The sequence below is a fragment of the Rhinoraja longicauda genome, chromosome 9 (assembly GCF_053455715.1).
Source record: "Rhinoraja longicauda isolate Sanriku21f chromosome 9, sRhiLon1.1, whole genome shotgun sequence".
Classification (NCBI taxonomy): domain Eukaryota; kingdom Metazoa; phylum Chordata; class Chondrichthyes; order Rajiformes; family Arhynchobatidae; genus Rhinoraja; species Rhinoraja longicauda.
Window position 1 is genome coordinate 2,202,003 of NC_135961.1, and position 27,506 is coordinate 2,229,508.

General features: G+C 45.3%; 1 protein-coding gene across 6 annotated transcripts in view; it reads right to left on the reverse strand.

Annotated features, from left to right (window-relative positions):
• The window catches only part of LOC144596441 (utrophin-like), a 401,591-nt gene that overhangs the window by 248,606 nt on the left and 125,479 nt on the right, over nucleotides 1–27,506 (reverse strand). For all 6 annotated transcript variants that reach the window (XM_078404693.1, XM_078404692.1, XM_078404691.1 and 3 more), the window contains 11 exons: nucleotides 24,712–24,882; nucleotides 22,654–22,799; nucleotides 21,999–22,122; nucleotides 20,326–20,413; nucleotides 17,398–17,615; nucleotides 15,096–15,273; nucleotides 12,773–12,909; nucleotides 11,336–11,545; nucleotides 10,212–10,325; nucleotides 5,493–5,648; nucleotides 728–898 (listed from right to left, as the gene is read on the reverse strand). In XM_078404693.1, the coding sequence (XP_078260819.1) occupies nucleotides 728–898; nucleotides 5,493–5,648; nucleotides 10,212–10,325; nucleotides 11,336–11,545; nucleotides 12,773–12,909; nucleotides 15,096–15,273; nucleotides 17,398–17,615; nucleotides 20,326–20,413; nucleotides 21,999–22,122; nucleotides 22,654–22,799; nucleotides 24,712–24,882 (1,713 nt within the window). The remainder of the gene's footprint in view (nucleotides 1–727; nucleotides 899–5,492; nucleotides 5,649–10,211; nucleotides 10,326–11,335; nucleotides 11,546–12,772; nucleotides 12,910–15,095; nucleotides 15,274–17,397; nucleotides 17,616–20,325; nucleotides 20,414–21,998; nucleotides 22,123–22,653; nucleotides 22,800–24,711; nucleotides 24,883–27,506) is intronic.

The window sequence follows — 27,506 nt, forward strand, 5'->3', positions numbered from 1 at the left end:
CCAAGTGATTTTCTAATCTCCTTATCCAAATAAGGAGATTCTTTTATCCAAATAAGTTCAGAACTGCTATATTTGATTCTTTGCTGTTGTGCTGCTTGCAAAATGTCGCCACACGATGGCGCCATTTTGAAGAAAAAATACCAGAACAGTACAATACAGGAATAGCCCCTTCGGCCCACAATGTCTGTGCTGAACATGGTGTCAAGACCAAACACTTATCTGCCTGTTCATTCATCCATATTCCTCCATTTGCTGCATATCCATGTGCCTATCCTAAAGACTCTTAAACACCATTATTGTATCTGTTCTTCCACCATTCCCAGCAGCGTGTTCCACACACTCACCATAAAACTTAAAATATAAAACATAAAGCATAAAAACTTGCTTGACACATCTCCTTTAAACCTTGCCCCTCTCAGCTAAAAGCTATGCCCTCTAGTATTTGATATTCCCATCCTGGGAAACATGCGAGTGTATGTGTTAGCAGGTCAGGCAGCATCTCAGGAGAGAAGGAATGGGTGACGTTTCGGGTCGAGACCGTTCTTCAGTCCAAAATTCAGTATTTGGGGTTGGGGTCCGTGATGGACTAAGATCTTGCAGGCTTGAAATCTCTGCATTATATCTAAATTAATTGAAGAAATTAGTAAAGGTCTGAAGTAATTGTATTGCAGACATTTCCAACTGGAATTTATTTGCTACCATCTTGTTATTTTGTTTGAAAAATTACCTTCATCTCCTCCAACGCAGTCTCCAATTCTCCAGGTGACTTATATTCGAAGTCCCTCTCTAAATAATCCTCTTCTGCCTGCGTCATCCACTCACTCATCTCCACGAGATCTTTCCTCAAGTTTAATGTCTTCGCCTCACCCTCAGACAATCTCAGCTGTTGAGACAAAACCTGCAAAGAGAAATATCAGAAGATGTGCAGAGAGACCAGGGCTTCCAATGATCAGGAACTGACAAAAACATTACAATCATGGAATATCAAAATTAAATATGCTACCTTTTATAATACTGTTTACAAAGGCTAAAAAAGTCTGAAATCTGACATTTAACACAGGACACAGCGCAAGAACAGGCCCTGTGGCCCACAAGTGGCGGCACGGTAGCGCAGCGGTAGAGTTGCTGCTTTACAGCGAATGCAGCGCCGGAGACTCAGGTTCGATCCTGACTACGGGTGCTGCACTGTAAGGAGTTTGTACGTTCTCCCCGTGACCTGCGTAGGTTTTCTCCGAGATCTTCGGTTTCCTCCCACACTCCAAAGACGTACAGGTATGTAGGTTAATTGGCTGGGTAAATGTAAAAATTGTCCCTAGTGGGTGTAGGATAGTGTTAATGTACGGGGATCACTGGGCGGCACGGACTTGGTGGGCCGAAAAGGCCTGTTTCCGGCTGTATATATATGATAGGATATGATATGATAAGTGAGTCACAGAATGGAATACAGTGTGGAAACAGGCCTTTCGGCCCAACTCACCCACATCGGCCAACAATGTCCCAGCTACCCTAGTCCCACTTGCCTGCGCTTGTTCCATAACCCTCCAAACCTGTCCTATCCATGTACATGTCCAGCTGTTTCTTAACTAATGGGATAGTCCCAGCCTCAACTACCTCCTCTGGCAGCTTGTACCATACACCCGTGTGAAAAAGTTACCCCTCGGATTCTTATTAAATCTTTTCCCCTTCACCTTGAACCTATGTCCTCTGGTCCTTGATTCCCTCTACTCTGGGTAATAGACTGTTCATCTACCCGATCTATTCCTCTCATGATTTTGTACACCTCTATAAGATCTCCCCTCTCCCCTCATCCTGTGAGGTCCCGCCCCCCTGAGTCAGTCTGAAGGAGTGTCTCGACCCGAAATGTCACCCATTCCTTCTCTCCTGAGATGCTGCCTGACCCGCTGAGTTACTCCAGCATTTTGTGAAATAAATACCTTCGATTTGTACCAGCATATCATATCATATCATATCATATATATACAGCCGGAAACAGGCCTTTTTGGCCCACCAAGTCCGTGCCGCCCAGCGATCCCCGTACATTAACACTATCCTACACCCACTAGGGACAATTTTTACATTTACCCAGCCAATTAACCTACATACCTGTACGTCTTTGGAGTGTGGGAGGAAACCGAAGATCTCGGAGAAAACCCACGCAGGTCACGGGGAGAACGTACAAACTCCTTACAGTGCAGCACCCGTAGTCAGGATCGAACCTGAGTCTCCGGCGCTGCATTCGCTGTAAAGCAGCAACTCTACCGCTGCGCTACCGTGCCGCCCATCTGCAGTTATTTTCTTACAATCAGTCAGGATTGAAGATAGACACAAAAAGCTGGAGTAACTCAACAGGGCTGGCAGCATCTCTGGAGAGATGGAATGGGTGAGGTTTTGGGTCGAGACCCTTCTTCAGAAACCCATTCCTTCTATCCAGAGATGCTGCCTGACCTACTGAGGTACTCCAGCTTTTTGGTCTATCTTCGGTTTAAACCAGCACCTGCAGTTCCTTCCTGCACATTTTGTCAGGATTGAACACGGGTCTCTGGCGCTGTAAGGCAGCAACCCTACTGTTGCGCCACTCTGCCACCCTAAATGCGGGTAAATCCTATCCCAAAGAATCCTCTTCAATAGCTTCCCTACCACTGACACCAGGCTCACTGACTCATCATTCCCTGGAGCCTCTCAGTTTAAATAAAGAAACAAAAAATTGATTATAACATATAACATATAACAACTACAGCATGGAAACAGGCCTGTCCGGCCCTGCCAGTCCACGCCGACCATTCTCCCTGACCTAGTCTCATCTACCTGCACTCAGACCATAACCCTCCAATCCCCTCCTATCCATATACCTATCCAATTTACTCTTAAATAATAAAATCGAGCCAGCCTCCACCACTTCCACCGGAAGCCCATTCCATACAGCCACAACCCTCTGAGTAAAGAAGTTCCCCCTCATGTTACCCCTAAACCTTTGTCCCTCAATTCTGAAGCTATGTCCCCTTGTTGGAATCTTCCCCACTCTCAAAGGGAAAAGCCTACCCACGTCAACTCTGTCCGTCCCTCTCAAAATTTTAAAAACCTCTATCAAGTCCCCCCTCAACCTTCTACGCTCCAAAGAATAAAGACCCAACCTGTTCAACCTCTCTCTGTAGCCTAAGTGCTGAAACCCAGGCAACATTCTAGTAAATCTCCTCTGTACCCTCTCCATTTTGTCGACATCCTTCCTATAATTTGGCGACCAGAACTGCACACCATACTCCAGATTCGGCCTCACCAATGCCCTGTACAATTTCAACATTACATCCCAACTTCTATACTCGATGCTCTGATTTATAAAGGCAAGCATACCAAACGCCTTCTTCACCACCCTATCCACATGAGATTCCACCTTCAGGGAACAATGCACAGTTATTCCCAGATCCCTCTGTTCCACTGCATTCCTCAATTCCCTACCATTTACCCTGTACGTCCTATTTTGATTTGTCCTGCCAAAAATGCAGCACCTCACACTTATCAGCATTAAACTCCATCTGCCATCTTTCAGCCCACCCTTCCAAAAGGCCCAAGTCTCTCTGTAGATTATGTGTTTGGCCTTGTACAGATTACACCCAAAATACATCTGCTTGAAGTCTAGATATGTCAAAGTCATACAAACACTGGCATACAGTTTGAAAAGTAAGTTCCCACAGCTGCATTTGTGCATTTAGTTTCTCATGCTTTATCTTCCCGCAACTCCCCCAGGCTTGCAGTTCCAGATAGCACAGCGTTTACATTTTTGGATCAATAATATTCAGTCTCAAGGGCAGGCCACGACCTACTGAGTCATAACGAAAAGTTCTGGAAAGGCCCTTTGCTAATCAATAGCAAGTGAAGGCTATCTCAGTAGGAGTAAGCATGTATTTAACACAGTGCTACAGCGGTATAGTTGCTGCCTTACAGTGCCAGAGATCCGGGTTCAATCTTGACACTGGGTTGGAGGTGCCAACTATCTCACTCCCAAATAAGGGACAAGGTGATGCCCCGCGCCCCACGTGACCTCACTCAGCCAGCGGCCACGTGCTCCCGCTCCACCAATGGCGGCCGCCCGGGCCGGGAGCCGGATTGCAACGCAACCTCCGTTAGGGGGCACTCGGGCCTCCGTGCCTACACTGCGGCCCCCGGGCCTACACTGCGGTCCCCGGGCCTAATACAGGGCAAGGGCTGTCCCGTACGGGACAAACCAATTTAGCCCAATATACGGGATGTCCCAGCTAATACGGGACAGTTGGCAATCCTACACTGGGTGGTGTCTGTACGGAGTTTGGTCATTCTCCCTGTGACCATGTGGGTTTTCTCCGGGTGCTCAGGTTTCCTCCCACACTCCAAAGACGTGCAAGTTTGCAGGTTAATTGGCTTCGATAAAAATTGCAAATAGTCCCTAATGTGTGTAGGATAGTGATAGTGTACGGGGGTGATCGGTGTGGACTCGGTGGGCTGAATGGCCTCTTTCCATGCTGTGTCTCTAAAGAGTAAAAAACACATTGAAAGGTCTAAAAGGCTGAGACTGATATGTTTCAAATGCAAACAGGATAAACCCTTGCAATTTAGACTAGTTCATCGAAGATAGACGCAAAAAGCTGGAGTAACTCAGCGGGACAGGCAGCATCTCTGGAGAGAAGGAATGGGTGACGTTTCGGGTCGAGACCCTTCTTCAGACTGGTTCATCTCTCTGTGGATATCCTGCAATTCCATTCTAAAGGTATTATTGGACTAATGAACCTTTTCAACCTGCTTGATCTCCCAATGGCTCAGCACATCAACTCCTCCTCCCATTCCCAATCTGACCTTTCTGTCCTGGGCCTCCTCCATTATCAGAGTGAGGCCCAGCGCAAATTGGAGGAACAGCACCTCATATTTCACTTAGGTAGTTTACACCCCAGCGGTAGGAACATTGACTTCTCTAACTTCAGATAGTCCTTGCTTTCCCTCTCTATCCCCTCCCCCTTCCCAGTTTTCCCACTAGCCTTCCTGTCTCCGACTACATCCTATCTTTGTCCCACCCCCTCCCCTGACATCAGTCTGAAGAAGGGTCTCGACCCAAAACGTCACCCATTCCTTCTCTCCTGAGATGCTGCCTGATCTGCTGAGTTACTCCAACATGTTGTGTCCGCATTGGACTAATGAACATGTGATTGTCCACATTTTCACTATAATGCCATTTATTCTTTGGGGTAAGTTACTTTGATTTACTGAGCTGATGAACAGTGCCTAAAGTCCATACAGAGGAGCATATTCTACCAAAATCGCCATAGCGAGTTGTTAAATTGCAATAGTTCACTTTATAGCATGTATCCAGCACGACATTTCTCTTGTAAATTGAGAAATGGCCAAATTCCAAAACAGATCTCCACTTTGTTTATTTCTCCTTCTTCCCACCATATGTTTTCATCACCCACAACTCCCGAGACACTGCAAACTCTACATCGACAAAGCTCGGGAACCTGACTCCCTACCTGGTTCTTCACTGTTTTCCATCGTGTCCAAACGCCAGTCAGACGAGTTGCCACAGCATGGGAGATGGCTGGTACTGGCCCCTCTTTCAGCGAGTCCTGAATTTCATTCATTGAAGTCAAATTGGACTGAATATTCTCAATTTCATCCGCAAATGTCTGTTATGTAGAAAGAGATCAGCACAAAAATGAACTGAGCATTTCAATTCTTCCTTCAGAGTAAAGTGGGGTGTAGTGCACCAACTCCACGCTTTGTTACACTACTCCACACAGTTCACAAACATAATATACTGATAGAACACAATCAAGGGATATGGGAAGAAAGCAGGCAAGGTGCACTGATTTTAGATGATCAGCTGTGATCAAATTAAATGGCAGTGCTGGCTCGATGGACCGAATGGCCTACTCCAACTATTTTCTATGTTTCTATGATTGATGGGCCGAATGGCCTGATTCTGTTCCCAGAACGTATGAAGAACAAATTGAACTCTGCATATTAATTTGAGTGTGGGAGAAAAGATAACAAGAAACAACTAAGTCCCTATAGAAAATATTACACTGGAATAACTGCATTTTTTAAAAGATAATGGAAAGACAGGATGGAAAATGTGCAAATATAATACACTAATTCACATAAATGATGCAAACAAGAATTCTGACGAAACAATAAGACTGATGAAACAATTCACCAGTCTGAAGGCGGGTCCCAACACAATGTGTTGATCTCCATTGATGCTGCCCGATCTGCTGAGTTACTCCAGCATTTGCTCTTTCTTTGGTTAACCACCAGCTGCAGTTAATTGTTTCTACAAATAAATAAGTTCTGAAGGTTCATACTTTTCAACCTCTGAAGCAATCTGCTTCTTGAGCAATCTGTCCCCATTGGCATTCAGCAGTGAGGTAGTACTCCATCCACTTAAGGTCGTTAAATAAATCAGGTGTGCATGCTGTATCTGGACAAGCAAAGGCTAGACGTTACATTGTCATCATCTTTAAAACAAAATTTGTGGAATCCCTGCCACAGAGGGCAGTGGAGGCCAAATTCACTGTATGAATTTAAAAGAGAGTTAGATAGAGCTCTCGGGGCTAGTAGAATCAAGGGATACGGGGAGAAGGCAGGCACGGGTTACTGATTGTGGATGATCAGCCACGATCACAATGAATGGCGGTGCTGGCTCGAAGGACCAAATGGCCTCCTCCTGCACCTATTTTCTATGTTTCCAAAAAAGGGTTAAAAATGAATCATCAAATTGAGTTTCATAACGTATTAAAACGGGAGTATTTCCTTTTAGCAAATAAATGTTAATGGTTCATAACAAGTAGTTTCAGGTTAGAAACCAATCAAAGGTACTACAAGGAGCAGATATCACAAGATGCTGGAGTAACTCAGCGGGTCAGGCAGCATCTCAGGAGAGAGGAGGAAGGAGCAGATATGCCAGTATATTAAAAATGTGAACAGTTCAGGTCCTGCAGAATGGAGAGTGACCAATGTAGCTGGAACGTTAAAAGGAGAGATGGAACTGATCAGTATCATTGCCAAGTCAGCAATTTCATTATCTGTGGTTTGGGCAAACAATATTGAAGGATGAAGCCGCCCACTTTGGGGATTGGCACAGTGATGCACCTAGTTGAGCTTAATTTAGTTTAGTTTAGAGATACAGCGCGGAAACAGGCCACTTTGGCCCACCGGGTCCGCGCCGCCCAGCGATCCCCGCACATTAACACTATCCTACACCCACTAGAGACAATGTTTACATTTACCAAGCCAATTAACCTACAAACCTGTACGTCTTTGGAACGTGAGAGGAAACCGAAGATCTCGGAGAAAACCCACGCAGGTCACGGGGAGAACGTACAAACTCCGTACAGACAACACCCGTAGTGGGGATGGAACCCGGGTCTCCGGCGCTGCATTCGCTGTAAGGCAGCAACTCTACCGCTGCGCCACCGTGACCGCCCGCTGCTGCCTTAGAATCTCCAGGGAGCCAGGTTCAATCCTAAACTTGGCTGCTACGTGTGGAATCTACATGTTTGCCTGTAACGTCCCTTTATTGTGTATCTGTACATTGCGGATGCCGATCGTAATCACGGAAAGTCGGCGCCCCAGACGTGGTGGTTCTTAGCATACTTTGTGTATGGAAAACAAAGAATTTCACTGTGACATGCCACATGTATCAATCATTCATTCATTCAACTGTAGGCTTCCTCCAGGTGCTCCAGTTGCCTTACGCAACCGAATGATATGTGGGTTGGAAGATTGATTGGCCACTGTCGATTAACAGTAGAATCTGGAGGAAGTTGATAGTAACGTGGGGAGAATAATAACCGCCCGCTCTAACCGCAAGCACAGAAAGCCAAGTTAAAAGTCCAGTTTCTGTGCTCTACGGCACTTCAACTTTAACCTGACGCGAAAATAGTAGCCAGCACACATTTTAGAGGAAATTAAATGATTTTGCTCGTCAAATCTGATTTCTTTAAGAAACGGCATGTATGGCATGCATGGAGTCCAGAACCAGGGGCCACTGTCTAAGAATAAAGGAGAGGCCATTTAAAACTGAGATGAGAAAAAAACATTTTCACCCAGAGAGTTGTGAATTTGTGGAATTCTCTGCCACAGAGGGCAGTGGAGGCCAATTCACTGGATGAATTTAAAAGAGAGTTTGATAGAGCTCTAGGGGCTAGTGGAATCAAGGGATATGGGGAGAAGGCAGGCATGGGTTACTGATTGTGGATAATCAGCCATGATCACAATGAATGGTCAAATGGCCTCCTCCTGCACCTATTTTCTATGTTTCTACATAGTTGGGGAAAATCCTGTCGATGTGGTTTATTGCCAACAGTGAAGTCTTTGGCCAGATTTGGAATGGGAAATTATTAAAAGCTTAGGGAGAAGCAGAGCATATATTAAAATCTAGCTATGAAGGGAGAAAGCAAAGTGAAGAGCAATTTTTCCAAAGGAAACTGCAATAATTCATATTCAATAATTAACAGGCTCAAAAGAGTCAGGTGGAATTTACTAACAATTAGATTTGACATAATACAGGTTGAAATGTTCGGAGAAGGAGAAAGAGGTGCAGCGCACGGGCCTTGTAACTGGTGAGACACAGAGCCCAGCCAGGACTCACCCCACAGAGCCCAGTCCCTGCACGCACCACAGTCTCCCAACCCCTGCACAGTGGTTATGATGAGGGCTGATCCGTGGGCAGGTGATGCTGGGACGCAAGTCGGGGCCTAATCAACCCCGGCTCGGTCGCCTGGGTGGGGGTGTCTGATGTTGTGACACCCGAAACACCCCATCACCCCAGGCCACATCACTGAGGATGCGTCCCAGCGCATCCAGAACACCAATTTACCGGCACCCTCGGTTCCAGAGCTTTTCCGGATTATCCATTTGTCCGGACCGACAGCGGCACATGATAATGAAATGACAATACCCCCCTGGCCCGCTAATGACACCTCGGCCCCGTCTCTAAAGCACCGTGGAGTGCCAGCAAGTCACATTTTTCAAAAATATGACAAGTAAACTGAATGTGAACGCAATGATGTGCCGACCCATCCCCGGCTCCCACCGGATCCCACCGTCTCCCCGGCCATTTAGAGCCCCTGGCTTCCGACCGCACTCCTGCCTGGCAAGGTGCACCAGCGAGGCCCTCGTCTGCTGCTGTTCTTCCGCGCCCTGCTCGAACGCCGCTGCCAGTTCTCTGTCCAGTCAGCCTCTTGTCCCCCGACACCCCCCCTCCTCCTGCCTCTGTTCCAATATTTACACGGTGGCGCGGCAGTAGAGTTGCTGCCTTACAGCGAATGCAGCGCCGGAGACTCGGGTTCCATCCTGACTACGGGTGCCGTCTGTACGGAGTTTGTACGTTCCCCCCGTGGGTTTTCTCCCAGATCTTCGGTTTCCTCCCACACTCCAAAGACGTACAGGTATGTAGGCTAATTGACTTGGTAAATGTAAAAATTGTCCCTAGTGGGTGTAGGATAGTGTTAATGTGCGGGGATCGCTGGGCGGCACGGACCCGGTGGGCCAAAAGGGCCTGTTTCCCCACTATATCTCTAAATAAACTAGTTAAGCCAAAGTGCTCTGCTTCCACATTGTATCATGTAATCTATATACTAAAACTCGCGTTTGTTTGTTTGTTTGTTCCTGAACTACAGCCAAAACGGTACACAATAGCGCGACAATTTTAGGCCCACCTTACTCACCGTCGTCCCTTTGGTGCTAATGGAAGTTTCATTGAAATCAGTGTTATATTTTTTTAAGTTATTCACATTTTAAAGTTTAAATCTATCCCCGAGGGAGGGAGGAGGGCAGAGAGGGGGCGAGGAGGGAGGAAAAGGGGAGTTGAGGGGGATGGAGTTGGCAGGGAGATGAAGGGGGAGGAAAGGGGGAGTGGTGGGAGGGGGGGGGCGGCAAAGGGAGGGAGGGCGGAGGGTGGGGATGGATGGGGGGGAGAGGGGAGGGAGGGGGGAGAGGGGAGGGAGGGGGGGAGGAGGGTGGGGGAGGGATAGGGAGGGCGGAGGGTGGGGAGGGATGGGGGAGAGGGGAGGGAGGGAGGAGGGCGGGGGTGTGGGATGGGGGGGAGAGGGGTGGAGGGAGGGGGGAAGAGGGGAGGGAGGGGGAGGAGAGGGTGCTGCACCAATGCAGGTGAGATTTGGGCCCAACGGGTTCACTTGGTCTAGTTTGTTACAATGCTCTTCCAACAGTGACAGACTTGTTCCCACCTTGTACTTTTCCTCCTGCTGCTGGGGTTCTGCTTGAATGTCTGAAGAAACTGTCTCATTGGACATGAAAGTCTCAACACGATCCATCCACTTTTCCAGGGTATCTGATTTTTTCTGCATAAAAAGGACAGAAATGGTTCAAATATATATATATTTAAAACACACTACAACCAGGAAAAAAAGTAATCTAAGGTCGAAGGAAAAGTGTTTTATTGCCGTATGTCCCAGACAGAACAATGAAATTCTTACTGGAAGCAGCACATTGGACACATACATACACACATACATATAAAAACTAAACAAACAATAATAGTGCAAGAAGACAAAAACACTGCCCCCCAAGTCTATGTAATTTGGAGCTTATTTGTGGTGTTTAATAGCCTGATGGTTGTAGGGAAGAAGCTGTTCCTGAACATGGATGTTAGTTTTCAGGCTCCTGTATCTTCTTCCCAACGGCAGTAGTAAAATGAGTGCGTGGCCAGAGTGGTGTGGGTCTCTGATGATGCCGGCTGCCTTTGATGATGGCAGTGTTCACCACTTTTTGCAGACTTCTTCGCTCCTGGGCAGCCAAGTTATCGAACCATTTAGAACGGAGATGAGGAAAAACTTTTTCAGTCAGAGAGTTGTGAATCTGTTGAATTCTCTGCCTCAGAAGGCAGTGGAGGCCAATTCTCTGAATGCATTCACGAGAGAGCTAGATAGAGCTCTTAAGGATAGCGGAGTCAGGGGGTATGGGGAGAAGGCAGGAACGGGGTACTGATTGAGAATGATCAGCCATGATCACATTGAATGGCGGTGCTGGCTCAAAGGGCCGAATGGCCTCCTCCTGCACCTATTGTCTATTGTCTATAAGGCCATCAAATAGGCTAAGAGGGATTTTGCTCTAAGCGGGAGAATGAGGCGGATGTTCGGCAACTGTGGCAGGGCTTGAATGCTTGAAAAACCCATTTGTGAAGTATGTATTATGAAGCATCACAACATTGATTTTATGCACTGGTGCTTAATCCAATTCTCACTGCAGTGTCTGTGAACACCAGCAAGGCAGCAGTTAGTGTCTATTTCTATTCCTGTTTTCATCATCACTTGCACTCAGAAGCAGATCCTCACGTTCTCGTCTCACTCACCTTAAATTGCTGTAGTTTTGTTATCACATCCTCCAGCACCTGGTTATCACTCTGAAGCTGAGCTACTAGGATCTTCCATCGTACTTGAATTCCTTCCAATTCCATGTCATAGGTCTTTTTGGATGTTCCCGTCTCGTCCTCCTTCCTTTCCAACCCTGAAAGCAGTCTGTCCATTTCTGGCTGATGGTTTTTCAATTCATTTTGCAAAGCCTGGATAAAAAAGAACATGAGAGAGCAAACAAGAGAGCATTATGCAATGTAGACAAATAATGTCTAAATTCACCACCGGGTGGCGCCAGCAATGGCTGCCTCGCCAACAGTCTGTCTGTCCCTTCCTTCTTTGTTGTTTTAATAGTATGTGTTAAATGTATGCTTTTAGTGTTTGTTGGTTTGTTTTATGTGAGGGGGGGGAGGGGGTGGGGAAACTTTTTTAAATCTCTTACATCAACGGAGATGCGATTTGTTTCCGTATCGTACCTCCGTCTGCACTGCGGCCTAACATCGTGGAGTTGGTGGCCTTTGCTGGAGACCGACATCGGGAGCTCCACCGCGGGAGCCTGCGGACTTACCATCGCGGAGCTTGCGATTCCTGGTTAGAGACCGACTTCGGGAGCTCCAAGCGGCAGGAGCTTTGACCGCCCCAACACGGGAGCTTCGATCGCCCGGACGGATGGTTCGACTGCCCCGACCGCGGGAGAATATAGGGGAAGGAGATTGGACTTTTTTGCCTTCCATCACAGCGAGGAATGGGAAATCCGCTATGGTGGATGTTTATGTTAACTTTTATGTAGTTGTGTGTCTTGTTGCTTTTTTTTTAGTTTGTCTGTATGGTAATTCGCATATCACTGTACCTTACTTGGTACACGTGACAATAAAAGACCTTTGAAACCTTTGAAATAGATTCAAGGGCGGCACGGTGGCACAGCATAGAGTCGCTGCCTTACCGTGCCAAGGACCCGGGTTCAATCTTGACTACGGGTGCCACCTGTACAGTGTTTGTACGTTCTCCCCGCGACCTGCGTTGGTTTTCTGCGAGATCTTCGGTCTCCTCCCACACTCCAAAGACGTACAGGTTTGTAGGTTAATTGGCTTGGTCATTGTAAATTGTCCCGAGTGTTTGTAGGATAGTGTTGGTGTGCGGAGATCGCTGGTCGGCGCGGTCTTGATGGGCCGAAGGGCCTGTTTCCGTGCTGTCTCTCTAAACTAAACTAAACAACTGAGAATTGCTCAACAGCCCAATGCATCTTTCAGCTTACATACTTAACCTGCATTCAATTCTCATTCTCCAAAAGATGTGCCCAATAACAATCCCTAATGAAGTATTATACAATTTGGCAAATGTTACATGGCATGTGGTGTGTTAACATGTGGGAATTGCACTTTATCTACAGGCCACAATGATTTGCAAGTATCTGTTGGTCGCTGCCTGCTCCTTACCTCGGTGTGCTTTAATGCATTCTGAGCTGCTTCCAGATTAGCAATTGCACTCCAGTCTCGTTTAACTTGGGCTTCAGATCGATCCAGCATGGCTTTTAGGGGCTTTAGAGCATCAATGTTTTGAGGACAGTCCAATCCTTTAAGTAAGATAAAATTACACAAGCCATGCAGTTTAACAGGACTCCAACAACAAATAATTCACATAATTGATGCAGGTAACGACAAATGGTAGCGATCAGTACCATGGCATCTAAGTCTCAACTTAGATGAGAAGGGTCTCAACCCGAAACGTTACCCATTCCTTCTCTCCTGAGATGCTGCCTGACCTGCTGAGTTACTCCAGCATTTTGTGAATAAATACCTTCAATTGAACACATATCTAAGGTACTCAATTTCTGTATTAGGATCCACATTTTTGTCGTATTTATGGTGTGCAATGAAGATGATCAAAAAACCTGTCATGTTAATTTGCTTCCACTTCTTAAAGCTAAACACATATGCAACCTTGGAAAGCTGAACCTGAAAGAGCCAGTATAATCTGACCTGGCCCATTTCATCACTGGGGTACAATGCTACTTGCTACTTTCCATTTGCATAGTCCAGCATTATACTGGAGGTAACCCCATTTAATCTGTGCCGTCTGTACAAGATATCCAAAATATCAGTCAATATATTTATTAAGAGGAAATGAATTGCATAAAAAATACTCTGTAGTCAGGTCAAGTATTTCTCGAGTCCAATCACTGTTCAATTGTAAGAAAAAAGATAGTTGGTCAGATACATGGATGGGAACGGTTAAGAGGGATGTGGGCCAAACGCAGGCAAGTGGAACTTGTTTAGATAGAGCATCTTGGTTAGCATGGATGAGTTGGGCCGAAGAACCTGCTTCCGTGCTGTATGGTTGTATAAATGAAAACCGAATGTACCCACATAAAATTTACCAATGTGTTAATTGCCAGGTGGATGATTGTGCCAAAGATAGACTTGAAGTGCTGGAATAACTCAGCGGGTCAGGCAGCATCTCTGGAGAAAAAGGATGGTGGTGACGTTTCGGGTCGGGACAGCAAAGGTTGATTAAGGGATAACAACTTCATGCTGATTAAGAGATACACCTTGAGGTGTAGAATCATAGAGTCAAATATGGTCCAACTTGTGCATGCTGACCAAGATGCCCCATCTAAGCTAGTCTCCTCTGGCTGCACTCAGCCCACATCCCTCTCAACCTTTGCTGTCCATGTACCTGTTCAAATGTCTTTTAAATGTCTTATACCTGTTCAATTGTCTTTTAAATGTCTTGTAGCTGTGCAAATGTCTGTTCACATACCCACCTCACCTACTCCATCTGGCAGCGTGTTCCATATACTTGTGTGAAAACACCACTCTGTGTGAAAACATTGCCCCTCGGGTTCTTATTAAATCTTTCCCATCTCACTTCAAACCTATGCCCTGTAGTTCTTGACTCTCATACCCTGGAAAAAAAGACGATCCATTCCCCTCATGATTTTATAATACTTATCCTCAAAATGGTGGCTCAAAATTTGCCACCACCATTATATGGGGAGAGCTTCAGTTTAACACCAGAGGAAAATACCGCATAATTCAGAGTGCAACATTCCCTCAACGGTCTAGGTGATCCTTGCTCTCCCCATATAATCAGCCTGGATAAGACTCATCTAACAAATAAATTATAATAATGACTAGTTCCTCCATACAGGACGAACTGAATATAAGCAGTGGTGACCCAATAAAGTGGAGAAATCCTTAAAACATAGGGGTGAGCCATTTAGCGATGAAATCTCGGCATTTTTCGATACAAGAGGTTGTAATGGACATGCAAAACTGCCAATATAAAGAAAATGTGTAGGAAGGAACTGCAGATACCGGTTTAAACCAAAGATAAACACAAAATGCTGGAGTAACTCAGCGGGACAGGCAGCATCTCTGGGGAGAAGGAATGGGTGACGTTTCGGGTCGAGACCCTGAAGAAGGGTCTCAACCTGAAACATCACCCATTCCTTCTCCCCAGAGATGCTGCCTGTCCCGCTGAGTTACTCCAGCATTTTGTGGCCAAAAAAATACAGACATTGGGAATGACCTGAATTAAGCCCAAAATGACTAGATTTGTTACCTTGTCTTTCGCCCTGCAACATAAGCTTTTCAAAAACAGAACATTTAAGCTCAACAAAATGCATCCAAGTTAATCATGCTTCAGGATAATCAACCTGAAACGTTGCCTGCCCACGTTAGCCTGACCCTCTGAGTTATTCCAGCACTGCAAAGGAATCTCTCCAGCACTCCAGCATGATATTAATGGCCCAGTCACCTGTTTGCTTTTGTCGTTTGCTCAGTAGTTTCTGGAGAATTGATCTGTATCGATTGTTTATGTTATTAAGGTCCTCCTGGAGGAAGTTTGGAGCTTCAGGTTCACTGTTGAGCACTTCCCCATGAGCCATTACTTTCTCCAAATATGGAGTTACGTCAAGCAACCGGTTGATTTCATCCTGCACAAATGAGAACAAATACTATGAACTAAGACTGCCACAAGCTGAACCCCTGGTAATAACGCGTTCTATTTTTACTCACTCTATGTCTATTTCGCCCATCAGTGAGAAAAGGCACAAACAACATTTGATATGGTAACCATACCTCCACGGCATTATAATGAATCGTATCAACAGCACATAAAACTGATAGGAACAATTACTACGGGAGGGCTCCTCCTGCACTGTTTTCTATGTTTCTATGATATAGGCCAAGCACAAGCAGGTGGGACTAGTGTAGATGGGGCATCTTGTTCGGCGTGGGCAAGTTGGGCTGAAGCACCTGTTCCATGCAGTATGACTCTATTGTAGACCGAGTGATCTCCCCAATGAGACCAAATAAATTTTTCTGGGACTTGTCAGGATGAATGCAGAGTTGATGGTTCATTTGTGTCTGGTATCTTAGGCCAGTGGTCACAGTCGTTAAACTGAGTGATTGGCCATTCAGGACTGAGTTGAGAAGAATGTTTCTCATCCAGAGGGCAGCAAAGCTTTGGATTTGGAACTATGGAAGTTGAGCTGCCGATGAGCGCCATTCTTGTTCACCCTGTACACGGCGGACTTCAGGCACAGCTCTGCAGACTCCTATCTACAGAAGTTCTCTGACGACTCTGCCATCATCGGCCTCATCACGGGCGACGAGGACAGGGCGTACAGAGAACTGATCAAGGAGTTTGTGGACTGATGCCAGCGGAACTGCCTCCGATCAACGCGGGGGAAACCAGGGACATGCTGGTGGGTTTCCGCAGATGCAGCCAGGTCCCCCCCGACACCGGTGAACATCCAGGGAATGGACATCGAGAGGGTGGACTCTTATAAGTACCTGGGTGTTTACCTCAACAATAAACTGGACTGGACTGAAAACACCAATGCGCTATACAGAAAGGGCCAGAGCAGACTTTATCTGCTGAGGAGACTCGGGTCCTTTGGAGTGCAGGGGGCACTCCTAAGGACCTTCTACAACACAGTGGTGGCATCGGCCATTTTCTATGGAGTGGTCTGCTGGAGCAGCAGCATCTCAGCAGCGGAAGGGAAGAGACTCGACAAGCTGGTCAGGAAGGCCAGCTCTGTCCTGAGTTGCCCCCTCGACTCAGTGCAGGTGGTGGGAGAGAGGAGGATGATGGCAAAGCTAACATCGCTGCTGGACAACGACTCCCACCCCATGCAGGACACTGTCACTGCACTGAGTAGCTCCTTCAGTGACAGACTCCTTCACCCCAAGTGCGTGAAGGAGAGATATAGGAGGTCCTTCCTTCCCGCTGCTGTGAGACTGCACAACCAGCACTGCTCCCAGCAGACCAGTCAACAATAACAGCTAAGAACACACAGAAAACTGATGACAATTTATGTATCTTTTATTTATAATGAATGATCTCTTGCTCTCTTGCTATCCACTTTGCTGCTGTAACACTGTAAATTTCCCCGGTGTGGGACGAATAAAGGAATATATTATTATCTAAAATACACATATATAGATTTTTTGACAAAAGAAATCCAGGTCAGTGCAGGAAAATAGCACTAACGTAAATGACGAATCATGATCTTATTTAAAGAAAATTTGGCTCCATTTATACCTCGCGCTGTCTCGGCAAGGCCAGCAGCATAATCAAGGACGAGTCGCACCCCGGCCACTCCCTCTTCTCCCCTCTCCCATTGGGCAAAAGGTATAGAAGTGTGAAAACGCACACCTCCAGATTCGGGGACAGTTTCTTCCCAGCTGTTATCAGGCAACAGAACCATCCTGCCACAACCAGAGAGCGGTCCTGAAGCACTATCGTTCTTTACTGGCTTTACCTTGCATTGAACATTATCCCCTTATCTTGTATCATGTATTATGTACACTGTGAATGGCTAGATTGTATTCACGTATTGCCTTTCTGCTGACTGGTTAGCATGCAACAAAAGCTTTTCACTGTACCTTGGTTACACGTGACAATAAACTGAACTGAAACGGAAACTGAAAAGGGTAATTTTTCCTCAAAACCTGCTTCCTGGAGGACTAATAAGATTGAATTGCTTATGCACTTCTTCCTTTTCAAGAGCTAAGCCACATGACAACATTGCAAAGTGCAGAAAGCCATTCACCTGACAGGATTCGTTCACTTTATCACTAGCCACACTCCTCAGCCGGTCTTCTTCGCATTTTATCATCTTTTCAAGCTCTCGTAGCTCCTCATAAATACGATTTATGTCCTCTTGATATTGCATCTTACATCTCAGCCTCTCCATTTGCTGGTTATTGTTGTTCCACTCCAGTGACAGCTTGTCCAACACATGGATTACTTCCTCTGTTGACAGCCCTTCTGCAAGTAGGTTACATTGCAAAGACATCATCTTGTCAGCAAGGTGAACAGCAGGCTTTAATAAACTTTCAATTCTTAAAGTAAGTAAGTTGAGAAGTCCTGGAGAGTAGCATAACTAATTTGTGAATCGAACTACGTAATAAAAATGACACGATCCCAAAAAGGAAAAATGAATCTCATCTCTTCCTATCTGTGAAAATACATTCACAGCCACCTCCCAATAATATGTCCTTCTTATTTTTTTAGATTTAGAGATACAGCGTGGAAACAGGCCCTTCGGCCCACTGGGTCCGCGCCGCCCAGCGATCCCCGCACATTAACACTATCCTACACCCTAGGGACAATTTTCACATTTGCCCAGCCAATTAACCTACATACCTGCACGTCTTTGGAGTGTGGGAGGAAACCGAAGATCTCGGAGAAAACCCCCGCAGGTCACGGGGAGAACGTACAAACTCCGTACAGACGGCGCCCGTAGTCAGGATGGAACCTGAGTCTCCGGCGCTGCATTCGCTGTAAGGCAGCAACTCTACCGCTGCGCCACCGTGACGCCCAATGAACTGCTTTGAACTGCTTTGAGTTGATCCAAGATTGACGAATCATTAAAGATGAAACCAATCAAATATATACATGTTAAGTTGAGCAAAGGCAGCACTGATGATTCCATAACCCTCTGGATTATTTTACTGCACAGTGCAGTTGAGAGGGATATGGGCCAGACTGTGGGACTAGTGTAGATGGGCATCTTGGTCGACATAGCCAAGTTGCGCCGAGGGGCCTGTTTCCGTGCTGTGTGACTCTAGGCTCTGTGGTCAACTACAAAGCAATAGTGCAACATCACAGTGTGCTCCTGCTAGCACGGCATGCTTGTCCTCATCAATAAACCAACGGCATCCACAAATACACCAGTCAGTCAGACCACTCATCATGGTGGGCTAAACTGTGAAAGTTGTTAGAAATTGGTCTCAATTCTATTAAAATCACATAGAAACATAGAAAATAGGTGCAGGAGTAGGCTATTCGGCCCTTCGAGCCTGCACCGCCATTCAATATGATCATGGCTAATCATCCAACTCAGTATCCTGTACCTGCCTTCTCTCCATACCCCCTGATCCCTTTAGCCACAAGGGCCACATCTAACCCCCTCTTAAATATAGCCAATGAACTGGCCTCAACTACCTTCTGTGGCAGAGAATTCCACAGATTCACCACTCTGTGAAAAAAAAACTTTCTCATCTCGGTCCTAAAAGACTTCCCCCTTATCCTTAAACTGTGACCCCTTGTTCTGGACTTCCCCAACATCGGGAACAATCTTCCCGCATCTAGCCTGTCCAACCCCTTAAGAATTTTGTAAGTTTCTATAAGATCTCCCCTCAATCTTCTAAATTCCATCGAGTACAAGCCTAGTCTATCCAGTCTTTCTTCATATGAAAGTCCAGCCATCCCAGGAATCAATCTGGTGAACCTTCTCTGTACTCCCTCTATGGCAAGAATGTCTTTTCTCAGATTAGGAGACCAAAACTGTACGCAATACTCCAGGTGCGGTCTCACCAATGCCCTGTACAACTGCAGCAGAACCTCCCTGCTCCTATACTCAAATCCCCTCGCTATGAATGCCAACATACCATTCGCTTTCTTCACTGCTTGCTGCACATTAAAGAATAGGTTATGTGATTTTATACACTTGTCAAATAGAGAGTCACATAGCATGGACACGGGTTCAGTGGCCCAATTTATCTTCAGCAACCAAGACACCCCATTTATACTAGTCCCACCCACCTGCATCTGACTCTGTCCAAACTTATTTTATTTTAGGTAACATTCCCCCTTCCATTTCCCCCCCTTTCCCCCTCCCCCTGAACCTTGGCTGACCTTGCACTAGTTTCTTCTTCCCCCCTTATACTGACTCGCTAGGCCAACCATCAGTAATGTCATCTCTGACTCCTGCCATGACATTCTCCAACTTGGTTACTTCAAAAAAACAATCGAATTTGTCAGACAGGAACTCCCATGTCTAACGTCCCGAATAAACCTGCCTTTGCAAATGCATGTATATCTTCTAATGGAAAGGGAAACGATCTTTCCGCTTACAGATTTAAGGATCTTTAACTTTAGCATCTGCTAATAGCAAGCTCCATTTATTTATTCTTGACTATGTGATATTAAGAAAATATCATTATATACCACAACTTTTTCAAATATACAGTCTGCCTCCAGCAGATCAGGGAAAGTAATTAAACAAATAACTACAGATGCTGGAAGTCTGAAGTAAAATAAAAGTGCTTGATGTTCTGATGAAGAGTCACAGATAAAAAAAAATTACCGTTTCACCGGCTTAGTGTTTCCCACTCTTTCTGATTTTGTATCCGAAGAGAAGGCTCAGTTGCAAGTTTCAACTGAACAAAGGATTGCAGCAAGTTCTTTTTTTTTTAAATCAAAAAAGATTTCTTCAATTATGATAAAAAAAATATTGTCAACCCAAAACAGTGGTAACCACCATAATACAAAATCACCAGATTATTTAACCACTACATTTTCAGATAACTATTTCCCCAGGCTTGTTAAGGATCCATTCCACCCCCCCCCCCACGGTGCCCAGCGGTCCTGGAAATCCCCCAGGATGCCCGTGGGCAGCGCGTGGTCCCTCTAACACCACCCAGGAGCGGACATAACCCTGCAGCAAGTTCATGATAATTCAAATTTGTTTTACCTTTCTCCATTGCGTCAAGCAAGGCCTGTCCTTTTTGTGTTATTTCCTTCAATTGTCTCTCGCTTCCAGCCTTTTCTTTTTCCAATGTCTATAAATACACAAAATTTCTTCAACAATTTTCATCCTCCATGCTAATAATGCTAATAATGTACCTCAGCAACATGGCGAAGGTATTTATTCACAAAATGCTGGAGTAACTCAGCGGGTCAGGCAGCATCTCAGGAGAGAATGAATGGGCGACGTTTCGGGTCGAGACCCTTCTTCTGAATTTTGTAAACCAACTTCTTCTGAAGAAGGGTCTCAACCCGAAACGTCGCCCATTCCTTCTCTCTTGAGATGCTGCCTGACCTGCTGAGTTACTCCAGCATTTTGTGAATAAATACCTTCGATTTGTACCAGCATCTGCAGTTATTTTCTTACACTACCTTCAGCAACATGGCAAGTGTTGCTTATGCATAGTACTCAAATCATTTTAATTACTGCAAACTTACAATGCACGATTAATACCTTAACCCTGCCTTCATTAAATATTTAGCAGTGGGCAGTGATCTTAAAAAAAGAACTGTGAAAAGTATTTAATGCACAGTTGTCACTTGTTCATTCTGCCACTGCTGGTTTCTCAAGATTAGCAATCAGAGCATCAGTTCAACTTCCAGAAATCCGTAACAAGGAGGCTCACTGAATTGTCGAGGAGAAAACATTTATACAAATAAATAGTTAGATGGCAGAAACTTCAAGTCGTTTCTGCCATAGTTAGATGGCAGAAACTTCAAGCCTAACTTGTCCACACCTGTCCCAGCTACACTAGAGATAGACACAAAAGCTGGAGTAACTCAGCGGGACAGGCAGCATCTCTGGAGAGAAGGTATGGGTGACGTTTTGGGTCGAGACCCTTCTTCAGATGCTGCCTGGCCCGCTGAGTTACTCCGGCTTTTTGTGTCTATCTTCGGTTTAAACCAGCATCTACAGTTCCTTCTTACACATTTCGCCAGCTACACTAGTCCTACTTTCCCGCGTTTGGTCCATATCCCTCCAAACCTGTCCTATCCATGCACCTGTCTAACTGTTTCTTAAATGTTGGGATAGTCCCTGCGTCAACTACCTCCTCTGGCAGCTTCCTTCATGTGAATGTCAGATTCCTATTAAATCATTTCCCCTTAACCTTAAACCTATGCCCTCTGGTCCTTGATTCACCTACTCTGGGCAAGAGACTCTGTGCATCTACCCGATCTATTCCTCTCATGATTTTGTACACCTTTATAAGATCACCCCTCATCCTCCTGCGCTCCAAGATATAGAGTACCTGCCTACTCAACCTCTCCCTATAGCTCAGACCCTCTAGTCCTGGCAACATCCTCGTAAATCTTCTCTCTACCCTTTGCAGCTATTCGAGAAGGATCAGCCATGATCTCCAACACAATAAGGCAGATATTTGAGGCGAATGTGGCCTTCCACTGCAGTTTTTCCTTGTGTTCATTGGTAATTCAACACAACCAGAAAATGGGTGCTGCTTCTAACATGGCCGCTTCTCACAAACATTTTTAGATCATCAACTCCATCAGGATTTTGCGTATTAATTCCACATTTTTTTTACAATTCCAATCATTTAACGTTCCTGATGATTCCCCAATTTTCTTTTCCAGAAGAATCAATTTCTATAGTTGCAACCTCACCTTCGTTTTGTCCTTCATGTCAGAAATATCCTTCTTCCTCGCGAAATCATTGAACATCATGGCTTGAATCTCATACTTGGATTTGCTAACACAGTTCAGAAGCTCACTGGCATCTGCAATGAACCTGATGATGTGATAAAGTCATGCATTAGTGGAGACATTGCAACATGACATGACACAGAAGTTCAGCACGGTCATGGAAACCGAACAATGGTTTTAGCCATATTGAATTGTAGAACATAAAATACAGAACAGTATAACGCAGGAACTGGCCAAACAGCCCACAGAGTCCATTCTAAACATGATGCCATGTTAAACTAATCTCCTCTGTCTGCACGTGATCCATATCCCTCCATTCCCTTCATATCCATATGCTTATCTAAAATCATCTTAAATCCTACCACTTTAACTTCGCCCATTCCCGAGATGCTGCCTGACCTGCTGAGTTACTCCAGCATTTTGTGAATAATGACCATTGATGATGCACTCCAGTCAGACCAAAAATTTGCGATGTATAAATTCACCGTATCCTCATTATTCATTCTGCTAATTACAGCCTGAAAGAACCTCGTCCTTTGAAGTAACCAATTTCCACCACTCATCTCTCCCTGGATCATGCAGAGAAGCCAATGTAAAATAAGAAAGGGATCCTTACTTATTTCTGGATTCCACATCCACTCGCAGATGTCTTTTCCTGGATGGTGGCAGAGGAGCTGAACGCTGCTTCTGAACTGTGCGCTCTGCAGCGGCTATTCCCACGACTTCCTTCTGATTGGCCTGGGTTGTTCCAGACTCCAACAACTATGTACGATCAGCACATGGGGTTGGAAATAAAACAATGTATATTGAGCATGGAATATTTTCTGAGGCAATGTCCATACCCATTTAAGAATTTCAGATTGGAAACCAATGAGTAAATACATTTCTTTCTTGCTTCCCACCCGTATTGGCTCCCCATGCTTTAAGCCCATGTTCTGGGTTGAAAATATGTTTTTGTAATCATAATTGAATAAATCATTGTTGATTTTAAAAAAAGAACTTGCTGCAATCCTTTGTTCAGTTGAAACTTGCAACTGAACCTTCGTCTTCGGATACAAAAGGGCGGTCACGGTGGCCCAGCGGTAGAGTTGCTGCCTTACAGCGAATGCAGCGCCTGAGACTCAGGTTCGATCCTGACCACGGGCGCCGTCTGTTCGGAGTTTGTACGTTCTCCCCGTGACCTGCGTGGGTATTCTCCGAGATCTTCGGTTTCCTCCCACACCCCAAAGACGTGCAGGTGTGTAGGTTAATTGACTGGGTAAAATGTAAAAATTGTCCCTAGTGCGTGTAGGATAGTGTTAATGTGCGGGGATCACTGGGCGGCGCGGACTCGGTGGGCCGAAGGGCCTGTTTCCGCGCTGTATCTCTAAATCTAAAAATCTAAATCTAGAATCAGAAAGAGTGGGACAGTAATTTTTTTTTTACCAGTGACTCTTCATCAGAACATCAAGCACTTTTATTTCCAGCATCTGTAGTTATTTGTTTCATTACTTTCATTACTTTCTCTGATCTGCTGGAGGCAGACTGTATATTTGAAAAAGTTGTGGTATATAATGATATACCTGCGCTCAGTCCGCATTAACCAATCTGATCTCCCGGTGGCTGAGCACTTCAACTCCCCCTCCCACTCCCAGTCTGACCTTTCTGTCATGGGCCTCCTCCAGTGCCATAGTGAGGCCCACCGGAAATTGGAGGAACAGCACCTCATATTTCGACTGGGCAGCTTGCAGCCCAGCGGTATGAACATTGACTTCTCCAACTTTAGATAGTTCCTCTGTCCCTCTCTTCCCCTCCCCCTTCCCAGATCTCCCACTGTCTTCCTGTCTCCACCTATATCCTTCCTTCGTCCCGCCCCCCTGACATCAGTCTGAAGAAGGGTCTCGACCCGAAACGTCGCCCATTCCTTCTCTCCTGAGATGCTGCCTGACCTGCTGAGTTACTCCAGCATTTTGTGAATATGGACTTATCATTAACAGCTTAACCAAAGGACAGACACTGAAGGAGCAAAGCGTTTTTAACAATTCGTGCTGCTCCGTTAAGGTGAACATCAAGCCACATGGAAAATGCCAAAGACCTTCCGCACCAAACAATGCCAGAATATGTGGCAATGCCACATCCATCTGAATAATGATTACGAACAATTGGAGCATTCCTATGATGGACAATTGGCCTTTGGTGAAAGATCTAGGTGATATGTAAGAAACGATCCGTAAGCAATTCACGAGACTTTTAGCTGGCTCAAAGATCAAACAGTTCAAGATTTTTGTTGAAACCTCTAATTCTTTTGGTTGAAAGAATGGCATTTTACTTTCAATAAATCAAGTTTGAAAATAATCTGGTTTTCCTTTTCAAGATTAATGCTGTAATGACTCTTGTTAAAGCTATCCAATAACGAAATATCACAGGTGGAGGAAGGAACTGCAGATGCCGAAAAAAGACAAAATGCTGGAGTAACTCAGCAGGGCAGGCAGCATCTCTGGAGAGAAGGAACGGGGTGACGTTTCGGGTCGAGACCCTTCCTCAGACTCAGAGTCTGTGTTACTCCAGCAATTTGGGCCCATCTAAGAAACGTTACAGTTAATAGTGCAGATACAGTACTCAATCCCTTGCTATGTTTCTTGCATCTGCTTTTTAGCACCTGGACCTAATGAGCAACTTACGTTTAATACCTTACCTGGTTGGAGCAGCCTTGCAGTTGCTGCACTAAACCGTCCCACCTTTGTGTCAATGTTTTCAGATTGCCATCAATTTTCTTTGATGAATTCTTGTTATTGAGTAATTCTATTAAATCTTGGCCATCTGTAACCAACTGGTCCAATGTTGGACGCCTCATCTCCACATCTTCCTTCAGAATTGAACAGAAAACACATTGCAATAAGTCACTTTGTCTTCAGGATAAGGATTCAATAGTTGTATATATTAGTAGGTTCAAAATAGATTTGGAGCATCAAATTACTTTGTCTCCTACCATGTAATTTTAAAGTGAATGGAGACATATTGATGGCAATAGACAATAGACAATAGGTGCAGGAGGAGGCCATGCGGCCCTTCGAGCCAGCACCGCCATTCAATGTGATCATGGCTGATCATTCTCAATCAGTACCCCGTTCCTGCCTTCTCCCCATACCCCCTGACTCCGCTATCCTTAAGAGCTCTATCCAGCTCTCTCTTGAATGCATTCAGAGAATTGGCCTCCACTGCCTTCTGAGGCAGAGAATTCCACAGATTCACAACTCTCTGACTGAAAAAGTTTTTCCTCATCTCAGTTCTAAATGGCCTACCCCTTATTCTTAAACTGTGGCCCCTTGTTCTGGACTCCCCCCAACATTGAGAACATGTTTCCTGCCTCTAACGTATCCAACCCCTTAATAATCTTATACGTTTTGATAAGATCCCCTCTCATCCTTCTAAATTCCAGTGTATACAATCCTAGTCGCTCCAGTCTTTCAACATATGATAGTCCTGCCATTCCGGGAATTAACCTAGTAAACCTACGCTGCACGCCCTCAATAGCAAGTCTATAAATACTCATGGCAAATTCTACAACAAAGAATAAGAATTAACGATGTTGAGACCACTCAAGGGGATACTGCGTTTTACCACACCAGGAATTGTGCAACTGAAATGCAACTATCTTTGAAATCTGGCATTGTAAAGGGCCTGTCCCACGTAGGCGATTTTTTAGGCGACTGCCGGCGACTGTGAAAGTCGTAGCAGATCGCCAAGAATTTCTTTTACCCTACGACAATGACCACGACAATGCCGAGTCAGGTCAATACAGGTTACTTTTTTTTGTGAAAATAGCACCTGGCTAAGAGATTACACCGTCTTCGGAAACATCGTGACATTCCCACGCTTATCAATGCTTCTCCGCCGTCCTAATTTTCGCTGAAGGTATCACAAAATGCTGGAGCAACTCAGCAGGTCAGGCAGCATCTAGGAGAGAGGGAATGGGTGACGTTTCAGGTCGAGACCCTTCTTCAGACTGAAGAAGGGTCACGACCCGAAACGTCACCCATTCCTTCTCTCCTAGATGCTGCCTGACCTGCTGAGTTACTCCAGCATTTTGCGATACCTTCGATTTGTACCAGCATCTGCAGTTATTTTCCTACACTAATTTTCGCTGAAATCACTTACAAGTCTGTAATTACTTGAGAGTTTTGAAATATAACATCTTGCCCGGGTTACTTGAAAACCAAGCTTCAGGGTAACAAGGCATAAGCTGGATTGACTTCCAGTTTACTAATAGCAGTATTAAGAAACTTAATTTTAAACGTGGTTAAATGTATGGGAGATGCACATCTGGTTTCTGGGTTGCATATCTGGGTTGGGAGCCCACTTTAAAAGTAGTCGCTGATGGCCATAAACATCGTGAAATTCCCACGCTTACCTGACCATCAAACTGTCGCCTCCAATCTACCTGTCAAATGTCCTGATGGTAAATAAATTGGTTAAACACAAGCATTTTATGGTATCTTCAAATGCCTTTTTTAAATTTAATATTACGTGCTTCTAAATGCATCTGCGACAACCTAGCAAACCTGGGGACAGCGTGCGACAGCGCCCGCAATAAGCAACGATACCTGGCGACAAGCCAGCTGTCGCCGAGAAATTTCACTCCTGTTGATTTCTCAGCGACGCGCTGAGATCCACTATGATTCTTGGAAGACTCCTCACGATCATGCCCGCGACACCCCGGCAAACTGTCGGCGACAGCCTAGTCACCGGCAGTCGCCTTAAAATCACCTAAAGTGGGACAGGCCCTTTATTGTCTGAGATAAGTTTAGCCGCCTCTTCCAATTTATCCACATAAGAGAACTTTTTAATGGAACAAGAGACTTTCTGAATAGATTCCAAACCTAATTTGGTTTTCACACATTCAAGTCCCCAGAAAGACTCAATAATGAGCAATGCAAAACTGATATAAACCAGTTTGGTGCCACCAAATAGTGCTGAGGCATTAACCACCAGGGTAAGATGACATCTATCCCAGGTTATTGAGGGAGGCAAGAGAGATTGTGGGGAGCCTTGACAGGGACCTTTGTTTCTCCTCTCGACACAGGCGATGTCACGGAGGAATGGAGGAGGAATGGAGAGTGGTTAATGTTGTTCCGTTGTTTAAAAAAGGAAGAAGAGAATACAGGGAACTTTACGCTAATGAGCCTCACGTCAGTGGGAGGGAAACTATCAGAGAGAAATCTTTGAGATAGGATTTCCCCCCTTTTGGAAGAGAATGGGCTAATTAGGGATAACCAGTACATGGCAGGACCTGTCACACTAACTTGATTGAGCTAAATTCAGATTGTTTTCTCTGGAACATCAGGCGTTGAGGGAAAACCTGATAGAACATTATGAGAGGCATAGATGTGGTAGACAGTCAGAAGCTTTATCGCTCTCGGTGGAAATGTCCAACACTTGGATATATATATATAAGGTGAGAGGGGGAGGTTAATGCAGATGTGCAGGGCA